Here is a 10,855-nt window from a genome sequence, read left to right on the forward strand (position 1 = left end):
CTTAACTTTTGTTTTGTCAAAATACATATGCCGACCAGTGTATGTGAGCTGCTGATACAGGTGAAAATCATAAACAGCAGGCCTTAGTCACGGGCAGTTTACATTCAAATCTGCCAAAAATGAAGTTACCAAAATTTAGCGGCAAACATTCAGAGTATAAGCAATTTATTGGAATTTTTGAGCAACTGGTTGACTCTGATAATTCGTTATCTAACATCGAAAAATTTAACCATTTGTAAGCCTGCCTTTCTGACGAGGCATTGCGAACAATAAAAGCTCTTCAAGTCTCAGATGCAAATTATAAAAAGGCATTAGCGAGTTTAAAGAGAGTCTATGCCAACAAGTGTTTAATTTTCTTTGAAACTCTAGCGCAGCTGTTTGAAATCCTTTCAATAACAAAACCTTCTTACAAGGAATTCATATACTTGCTCCAGGGTCAATAACACAAGTGATCCAAAATGTTTATATTGCAGTTCTAATCATGTTATAGGTAATTGCCAGGGATTTAGCGGAATGCCAGTTTTAGATCGTTTTAACTTTGCCAAAATGAAGCAATTATGTATTAATTGTCGAAATGAGGGACATAGAGTATTTAAATGCACAGCATCCAAATTTCGGGTATGCTTTCACGCACATCATACTCTACTACATCGATACCAAAACTTGAGTGAGCCACATCAAGGTAGAAGCTGGCAGGACCAGCAAGGGCAAGGAACTAATACTTCTCAGACTTCTACCCATTCGGCTCAGGTTCTTCAAGGCACTTCGGAAATTAACCAAGTATTTCTAGCAACAGCCGTTGTTAATGTTCGCGATCGATTTGGTCAGCTCCATCGAGCCAGGGCTCTATTAGATTCAGGGTCGCAAGTTAACTTCATGACAGAAAGCCTTGCTCAGCTTTTAAGTCACACTACGTTATATTCGCGGCTCAATGGACACATTTTTACGTCTGAAGTTTGGATACTGGGGACCATAACTAGCAATCAGCCAGATAATATGCTTCCTGCAAGGCAGTGGAAAATTCCGGCCGGCGTAGACTTAGCTGATCCAGAGTTCCACAAGCCGCAAAGAACTGATATTTTGCTCGGAGCAGACTCCTTCTTTGATTTGTTGTGCAGTGGTCAAATCAAACTAACCAATGGAGGTCCATTGCTACAAAAAACACTATTGGGATGGGTTGTTTCTGGACGGTGCAAGCAATAACAAAAAGAAGCTACTTCTTGTATCGCCTTGTCGAATGAAGACATGGTTTTAGGAGGACATGTTGAAAGGCTTTGGGAGTTAGATACCGTCCCAGAAAATAAAGAACTTGTTAAATTTTCACCAGAACAAATTGCCTGCGAGGATTGTGGTCGTTTTTTAGTCCGTTTGCCTTTTAAATCTGATCCGCTCGATGTCGCTAAACATAGATTTTTATCATTAGAGCGTAGAAGCCTAAAAGACAGCTCACTTCGAGAAATGTACTTCGTATTTATAAAAGAATATTTGGAGCTGGGTGATATGTCTCCAACCGGCAATAAGATTCCACCAGGACCGCACTACTTCATACTACATCAATGCGTTCTGAGGCCTGATAGTACCTCAACCAAACTTCGAGTCGTGTTTGATGAGTCTGCAAAGACAACTTCAGCGCCGTCATTAAATGACATTTTAATGGTGGGGCCCACTATTCAGAGGGAACTGTTATTATCACTTGATAGATTTCGTTTAAATCGATTCGCTTTAACAGCAGTTATATCGAAAATGTTAGGCAAGTAAGTCTGGCGGAAGAAGATGTAACTATCAACTGATGGTATGGCGCGAGAATCCATATAGTCCAAAATTGACTCCCACAAAACGCACAATTCTTTCAGTAAGCGCGCGGCTTTTTGATCCCTTGGGATTGCTGTGCCCCATTGGCCTTACATCTAAAATTCTTCTTCAAAGCCTTTGGCAACTTCAACTGGAATGGGATGAATCCATTCCGATGTCGTTACATACGAGTTGGGAAAGGTTAAAGAAGAATCTACTTAATCTTCATTCAGTCACCATTCCTAGGTACACGTTTGCCAGTGGGTGCTCAGCCGTTCAAGTTCACGGTTTCGCAGATGCATCCATCTACATTCGAGCATTCGAAACGGTCAGGCTCATTGTCGATTGCTAGCAGCAAAATCGAGAATGGCTCCACTAAAAACGAAAACCATACCAAGGCTTGACCAAGTTCTTCACAAATGTGAAATCGAGTGTTTATTTCTGGACAGACTCAGAAATAACAGTACGTTGGATAAAGTCTCAACCTTCGTCACTTGCAGTTTTTGTTTCAAACAGGGTAGCCACAATACAAGAGCTATCAGAAAATATATCCTAGCGACATGACCCTTCGCAGTTTAATCCAGCAGACATTGTGTCCCGTGGCTGCGATGTAAGTGAATGGACTGAGTACATCTGGTTCGAAGAGCTGCCCAAGTGTGTATAGCCGTCGAGCTATCAACTCCGTTTAAATTTATTACTCGTATCTCATCGTTTCCCAAACTCATTATAATTCTTGGATACGCTTACAGATTTTTAAGCCTAGTTAAATCACGAGAAAGATTAGTAAGTCTGAGTGCTAGAGTGTTACAACTATCATTTTTTAAACTGATGGAAATCATCCAAGAAAATGTCTTTGTAGAACAGTACAAGAAAATTAAAAAAGGAAATGTTTTACAACCAAGTTTTTTTACAAAAGTTTTCTGAAGCTGCTAGAAGATTTTCGCTTATTCGGGTGGGAGGTAGACTTTTGCATGCACCTATTTCAGAAAATGCTAAATTTCCGATATTACTCCCTTGTAAAAACCAAATTGTTGATTTGTATCTCCGAAATTTGCATTTGAGAAATTGTCACGCAAATGCAAAAAGATGATCGGTCTTCTTGGGCAAGAAATCTGGTTAATAAATGCTCGCAGCGAATGCACTCGGGTGGTTCGAAAATGCATCCATTGTTTTAGATATAAGCCTGTTCTGATGACCAAATTATGGGAAACCTGCCTGCGGATAGGTTCGAATCCGTAAGGCCATTTCATATTTGTGGCGTAGATTTGTTTGGTCCTATCAATGTCTCGTTGCGTATTCGAGGACGGCCCCCCATTAAGATGTATATTGCTGTATTTGTCTGTTTTGCTTGCAAGGCTGCTCACCTGGAACTCGTTACAAATTTGTCGACTGACTCTTTTCTTTTGGCCCTTAAAAGCTTCATCGCAAGACGTGGCGTACCGCATCGAGTACATTCCTACAACGCGACGAACTTCGTGGGAGCCAGGAACGAGCTGAGAAGTCTTCAGAGCGCCTTCGACGATCAGCAGTCGCAGTTTCAACTGTTCGTCGTGGAGAAGGGCATCGAGTGGAGGTTCATCCCACCACGAGTACCGCACTTCGGCGGTTTGTGGAAGGCGGCCGTGAAGTCAGCGAAGGAAATTCTCGTGCGTCAAGTCGCAGGGCTTATCTGGCGGGCACCGAGGCCGTGCTCAATTCTCGGCTTCTAACTCCATCCAGCACCGATCCCAACGAGGAGAGGCGCTCACTCCAGGGCACCTGCTAATCGGGCAGGCAAGGATTGGAGCCAGACGCACCGACCAGAGTTTTGAGATACTCAAAGAGGTGGCAACTGCTATCCACGCTCAGACAGCGGTTCTGGCAGGCGTGGTCCAAGGAATACGTCCACAGCCTTCAGCTCAAAACCAAGTGGCAAACTACATCGCCCAATCTGGAGGTCGGAGCCTTGGTAATCATCCATGAGGACAACACTCCACCCCAGCGTTGGATTACCGGCAGGGTCATCAGCGTGGTGGCAGGGGGCCATGGCAAAATTCGAGTTAGACAGCAACAGGCGTATTAGAGCGTCCTATTCAGAAGCTGGCTGTGCTCCCAATATATTGAAGGCAGGTCCATCAAGGTGGCCGGAATGTTGAAGCGCAGAACCCTAGTCATGAAGTTTAAATTATGTTAAGATACAAATAAGTAACAGCTTTAGAGAGCCTAACAGCGTTATGTTCACCGCTTACAGGCTCAGAACTATTATGTTAGATCTATGCTAAGATCGGATTCAGCGGGCCTGCAAAGGCTCTCACAAAACAGCGCTGCTGGGCACAATAAGCCAGTTGAATTTTGAATATCGAATCGGCCAGTCTTGTATTCTCTCTTCCCCCAAATTTTGCAGCAGCCAAGCCAAAGTCTTTTCACTTTTCGGCGTTCTCAATTATCAATAATTTAATTTTGGCTTCGATTCTCTTCAGTACACCTTCACTGATTTGTTTACAATGGACTGGAGAAACAACTCGGTTTAAAAATACTTCCGTGCGAGCATCAATCCAAATCTCAGGCGTTAGCTCAGAAAAACGTTATTGGCTCAACAACGTTCAGACTGTCAAAAACATTGCACTCCCAACGCAAACCGTCGATATGGCTGAGTTGCGCATTTAGTACAGCAATCCAAAGGACCTGCCATTAGAGACCTACTCCACGCAGCCAATGTTATTAATTGGAACAAACAATTGGAAAATAGCCGTTCCTCGCAGGATCCGCGTAGGCAAATGGAACAACACGATAGCGTTAAAGTGCATGTTAGGGTGGACTATCCAAGAATCAGCAAACTCAAACCGTCACGTATCACGTATGCACCACTGCGATTGCACCTGGCGAGAGCTTCACAATGAAGTCGAAGAACAATTCAACCTCGAGTCAATTTCGCCTAAAAAACTGCTTTTAAGGGAGGACAGACTTGCCAAAACAAATGTGGAAAATACGAAGTTGGGCTTCTTTGGCGGAATGATCTTCAAAAACTTCCCGAGAGTCGCACTACAGCTCTAAAGCGCCTACAATGTGTGAGAACCAGAATTCTGAGCGAACCGGATTTGTTTACAAAAATCGACGACCAAATCAAAAATCTTCTTGCCAAAGGATACGCCAAGCAACTATCTGACGAGGAGTTGAAGAAAGAAGGAACTCGCACTTGGCACTTACCCATATTTATAGCCCTAAACCCGAATAAGCCTGGAAAGATAAGACTGGTTTGGGATACGGCAGCAAAAACAAACGGAGTATGCCCCAAGGACTTTCTGTTAAGCGGACCGGACTGCTTAAACCCACTCATCGACGTTCTCCTAGCCTTCAGAGTCGGAAAAGTCGCCGTAAGCGGCGACATCGCCGAAACGAAGACATGCATTCTCAGCGCTTTCTTTGGTGTGATGTCAACCGAACTAAGATAAGCACTTACGTCATGCGTGCCATGACCTTTGGTATCAATTGTGCACCATTCATAGCCCACAACGTGCGCGACAAAAATGCAGAAGTCCACCAGCAGCAATTCCCGTTTGCCTTGGATGCGATTCAGCGTGCAAATTCCAGTAAAGTTCTCTCGTATCTTAAGAACGCCAAAAAACAGGAGCCAGTGCAGTTCGGCGCTACAGAAAAGATTTTGGGTATGTATTGTGACCCACGTAAAGACGTATTTAAGTTTGTTTGCAGATTCTCAAAACTTAAGCGAGACGTCCTAACCGATCCTACAGTCACAACTAAAAGAGAAGTCCTTCAGGTTCTCATGTCGATTTTCGACCCCTTGGGTCTACTGTTGTGTCATACGATCGGATTACAAATCCTTCTGCAGAAAATCTGGCGAGCAAACATCAGCTGGGACCAAGAGCTGCAAGAATCACACTTGGAGAACTGGAATTAATGGAAGCTGTTGCTGCCTCAAGTGGCAACGTTTAATATTCCGAAATGCTACTCCCCAAGGATGTTTGTTGGAACCCGAATCGGCCTGCACACGTTCGTGGACGCTAGCGAGCATGCTTGTTCCGCTACTTGCTACCTGCGAGTGTCACAAAAAGACGTGGTGGACGTTATGCTAGTAGCCGCGAAAACAAAATTATCAACGTACGTAACCTTACAAGTCGACGATCTTACGTTCTGGTCGGATTCACGAACCGTTCTACAATGGCTGGTGATGGATCCTCGCAACTTTCAACAATTCGTGATGCACAGAATCGGCGAAGTCCTGGAGACCACTCGGGTGGATCAATGGCGATGGATCCCATCAAAGCTCAACGCCGCGGTCGGGGCAACGAAGGTCATCAAAAACCCTTGTGTGGACACATGGCTTTACGGACCACAGTTTTTGAAAAGCGAACCCAGTAAGTGACCAACAGTTCCATCACGAGCTACGGAGATCGATACGAGCGAGCTACGCAGACACGTCTTCACAACTCGTAGTGCGAATAAAGTCTTACTCGACGTGAAATATTTTTTTCGATTCTGATTTTCCGTCACAAACATCTCTCTATATATCCAGCGACTTCAAGCTAAATGCCAAAGGACTGACATGCCGACAGCAGTGATCGAAACTCACGTCAGAACAGAGGCTCGAGTTCACGGATAAATTCCATTCATTGATGAGTAAAAAACCAATAAGTGCAAAAAGCAGATTGACTGGATTAAACGCATATCTGGACGACAACGGAATCCTTCGCACTAAAGGTCGAGTGAACGCAGTCGGATATACTATGGACACGATAATATTGCCCCCAGAGAGCCGAGTAACATTCTTATTAGTCCGGTTCTATCACAAAAAATATGATCACCTCGCTCACGAAACCGTGATAAATGATATAAAATCCAAATTGTATATTCTGCACCTAAGAGTACTGCACAAATCCGTAAGAAAAGCCTGCCAGTTATGTAAGATTCGTTGCGCAATGCCACAGCCTCCACAAATGGCCCCGGTTCCAAAAGCTAGGTTGACCAGTTTCGAAAAACCATTCACGTGCACCGGCGTTAATTATTTTTGTCCTATCTTATTCAACGTTGGAAGACGCAAAGAGAAGAGTTGGGTTGCGCTGTTTACCTGCTTAACCCTGCATGCAGTCCACTTCGAGATCGCTCACAGCCTCGATACAAGCTCCTGTGTGATGTGTTTCACGAATTTCATGGCACTTCGTGGAAAACCAAGAGAAATTTATTCCGATAATGGCACTAATTTCAAGGCCACGGAGAAGGCATTACGAGAAGAGCTGATCAAGATCGACTTCGATAAAATTGCAATCAAGTTTTACGGCATTAAATGGCAATTTAACCCTCCAGGAGCCTCTCACATGGGCGGTGCTTGGGAAAGATTAGTCCGCACAACCAAAGCAGTCCTAAAAAGCATCTGCCCGAATTACTCATTTAACGACGAAAGCCTGAGGTGTGCTCTTATGGAAGCACAGTTCATCATAAACTCACGTCCGTTAACTTTCGTCAGCGTGGACTCCGAGGACGACTCCGCGCTGACTCCAAACCACCTGCTAATGGGTTCATCGAATGGGTACAAACCAATCAAGGAAGAGAAGATGAATTTAAGACGTCATTGGAATGAGGTAAAACTTTTTGGAGATCGCTTTTGGCAACGCTGGGTGAAGGAGTTTACTCCGGTACTTACTAGACGGACAAAATGGTTCGAAAGATGTCCCTCTATATCAGTCGGAAGCGTAGTCATTATCGTCGACGAAAACTTGCCTAGAAATGTATGGCTTAAGGGCCGCGTGACCAACACTACCCCCGCCAAGGACGGACAAGTTCGTCGAGCCACTATGACGTGGTGGACGTTATGCTAGTAGCCGCGAAAACAAAATTATCAACGTACGTAACCTTACATGTCGACGATCTTACGTTCTGGTCGGATTCACGAACCGTTCTACAATGGCTGGTGATGGATCCTCGCAACTTTCAACAATTCGTGATGCACAGAATCGGCGAAGTCCTGGAGACCACTCGGGTGGATCAATGGCGATGGATCCCATCAAAGCTCAACGCCGCGGTTGGGGCAACGAAGGTCATCAAAAACCCTTGTGTGGACACATGGCTTTACGGACCACAGTTTTTGAAAAGCGAACACAGTAAGTGACTAACAGTTCCATCACGAGCTACGGAGATCGATACGAGCGAGCTACGCAGACACGTCTTCACAACTCGTAGTGCGAATAAAGTCTTACTCGACGTGAAATATTTTTTTCGATTATGATTTTCCGTCACAAACATCTCTCTATATATCCAGCGACTTCAAGCTAAATGCCAAAGGACTGACATGCCGACAGCAGTGATCGAAACTCACGTCAAGAAAGCGCAGACCCTACTATACAAAGAAGAACAGAGGCTCGAGTTCACGGATGAAATCCATTCATTGATGAGTAAAAAACCAATAAGTGCAAAAAGCAGATTGACTGGATTAAACGCATATCTGGACGACAACGGAATCCTTCGCACTAAAGGTCGAGTGAACGCAGTCGGATATACTATGGACACGATAATATTGCCCCCAGAGAGCCGAGTAACATTCTTATTAGTCCGGTTCTATCACAAAAAATATCATCAACTCGCTCACGAAACCGTGATAAATGATATAAAATCCAAATTGTATATTCTGCACCTAAGAGTACTGCACAAATCCGTAAGAAAAGCCTGCCAGTTATGTAAGATTCGTTGCGCAATGCCACAGCCTCCACAAATGACCCCGGTTCCAAAAGCTAGGTTGACCAGTTTCGAAAAACCATTCACGTGCACCGGCGTTAATTATTTTGGTCCTATCCTATTCAACGTTGGAAGACGCAAAGAGAAGAGTTGGGTTGCGCTGTTTACCTGCTTAACCCTGCATGCAGTCCACTTCGAGATCGCTCACAGCCTCGATACAAGCTCCTGTGTGATGTGTTTCACGAATTTCATGGCACTTCGTGGGAAACCAAGAGAAATTTATTCCGATAATGGCACTTATTTCAAGGCCACGGAGAAGGCGTTACGAGAAGAGCTGATAAAGATTCACTTCGATAAAATTGCAATCAAGTTTTACGGCATTAAATGGCAATTTAACCCTCCAGGAGCCTCTCACATGGGCGGTTCTTGGGAAAGATTAGTCCGCACAACCAAAACAGTCCTAAAAAGCATCTGCCCGAATTACTCATTTAACGACGAAAGCCTGAGGTGTGCTCCTATGGAAGCACAGTTCATCATAAACTCACGTCCGTTAACTTTCGTCAGCCTGGACTCCGAGGACTCCAAACCACCTGCTAATGGGTTCATCGAATGGGTACAAACCAATCAAGGAAGAGAAGATGAATTTAAGACGTCATTGGAATGATATACAACTTTTTGGAGATCGCTTTTGGCAACGCTGGGTGAAGGAGTTTACACCGGTACTCACTAGACGGACAAAATGGTTCGAAAGATGTCCCTCTATATCAGTCGGAAGCGTAGTCATTATCGTCGACGAAAACTTGCCTAGAAATTTATGGCTTAAGGGCCGCGTGACCAACACTACCCCCGCCAAGGACGGACAAGTTCGTCGAGCCACTATTAAAACGCAGCATGGGGTCCTCGATCGACCAGCCACCATGATTGCGGTCTTAGATGTCGGCTTAGAAGATGGTAACTGATTCACTAGGATCAATTACTGGAGGGGGAATGTTGCCGCCATAATTTAAATTTAATTTTTAACTTCTTTTGTTATATATAAGCACTCGATAATTCTCGAGGTACCGATATAAGAAATATCGACCTCATTTATCTTTTTGGAAGAACCATCCCTAGAACCGGCAGAAGCGAAAGAAGAGAAGGAAAAAGACAACGTGGCGTGCTTCGCAACGCCAAATGTAATATCCATTGATTCGGAAGCTGAAATTTAAATAAAGTTTATTTCAAAAACGTATTTTACCGCTATCCGTCTGTGCCTTCAATTTGGTGGTGTGGGCTGCTGTAAAACCAGTTCAGTTTCGCTCTCAACACTACGAGTAACGGGTATAAAAATGGAATGAAAACCCAAAAATCGACTGAAGGAGGTCAGTGCAAATGAAAAAAGACACCTATTCCTTGCAGTTGGATATTATTGTGGGACTTCACCGTCAAACACATCTTACGAGTTGTCGCGCAATGTGAGCTTCATTTTGCAGAATGGACACGCAGGCCTTTAATCCGAATGTAGCAGAGGTGGCTTGTATTCACTGTAAACCAGCCAGAAAACTTCCCAGGAACCTTGAGGACTTCATAGGTGCTTCTGGAGTCTCGGGATTCATTTATGTTTCTATGGGCTCTTCTGTAAAGGCTGCAAATGTACCAGAGGCGCTTCGTCGCCTGCTTGTGAAAACCTTTGAACGCCTGCCATACCATGTGTTGTGGAAGTATGAAGGTAGTTCCGAAGACATAAAAGAACTTACTGCAAATGTAAAACATTCAAGATGGCTACCGAAACAGGACATCTTAGACCACCCCATGCTACGTGCCTTTGTAACCCACGGGGGCTTGCTTAGCATGTTTGAGACAGTATTTCATGGAGTGCCCGTCGTGACAATGCCGGTATTCTGCGATCACGATGTTAACTCAGCTAAGGCTGTGGTTGATGGTTATGTCGTAAAGCTAGATCTTCGGACGCTGTCGGCCAATCAGCTTCACAAGACTATTATGAAAGTGATTCACGATCCTCGGAACAGGAATGCAGCGCAACATCGCCAGAAACTCTTGCTGGATCAGCGCTCAACAGCTCTGGACACTGCTGTATACTAGACGAAGTATGTGCTGCGTCACAATGGCGCTTATCATCTTCAGTCTCCATCACGCAATATGACGTGAGTTTGTACAGATTTCTTGGCACTTGCGTTTTTTTTAATGTACCCGTTACTCGTAGAGTAAAAGGGAATACTAGATTCGTTGGAAAGTATGTAATGGGCAGAAGGAAGCGTTTCCGACCCCATAAAGTATATATATTCTTGATCAGGATCACTAGCCGAGTCGATCTAGCCATGTTCGTCTGTCCGTCTGTCTGTCCGTCCGGATAAACGCTGAGATCTCTATAAGAGCTAGGCTATTAAGATTTGGCATG

General features: G+C 44.4%; 1 protein-coding gene across 1 annotated transcript; it reads left to right on the top strand.

Annotated features, from left to right (window-relative positions):
* The first annotated feature begins 9,790 nt into the window (after positions 1–9,790).
* On the top strand, positions 9,791–10,605 carry LOC119559695 (UDP-glucuronosyltransferase 2B20-like). The gene is given in 3 exon segments (XM_037872753.1): positions 9,791–9,818; positions 9,856–9,940; positions 9,942–10,605. Coding segments are annotated over 3 exon segments (777 nt in total).
* Positions 10,606–10,855: the final 250 nt, after the last annotated feature.

The sequence above is a fragment of the Drosophila subpulchrella genome, unplaced genomic scaffold (genome assembly GCF_014743375.2).
Source record: "Drosophila subpulchrella strain 33 F10 #4 breed RU33 unplaced genomic scaffold, RU_Dsub_v1.1 Primary Assembly Seq33, whole genome shotgun sequence".
Classification (NCBI taxonomy): domain Eukaryota; kingdom Metazoa; phylum Arthropoda; class Insecta; order Diptera; family Drosophilidae; genus Drosophila; species Drosophila subpulchrella.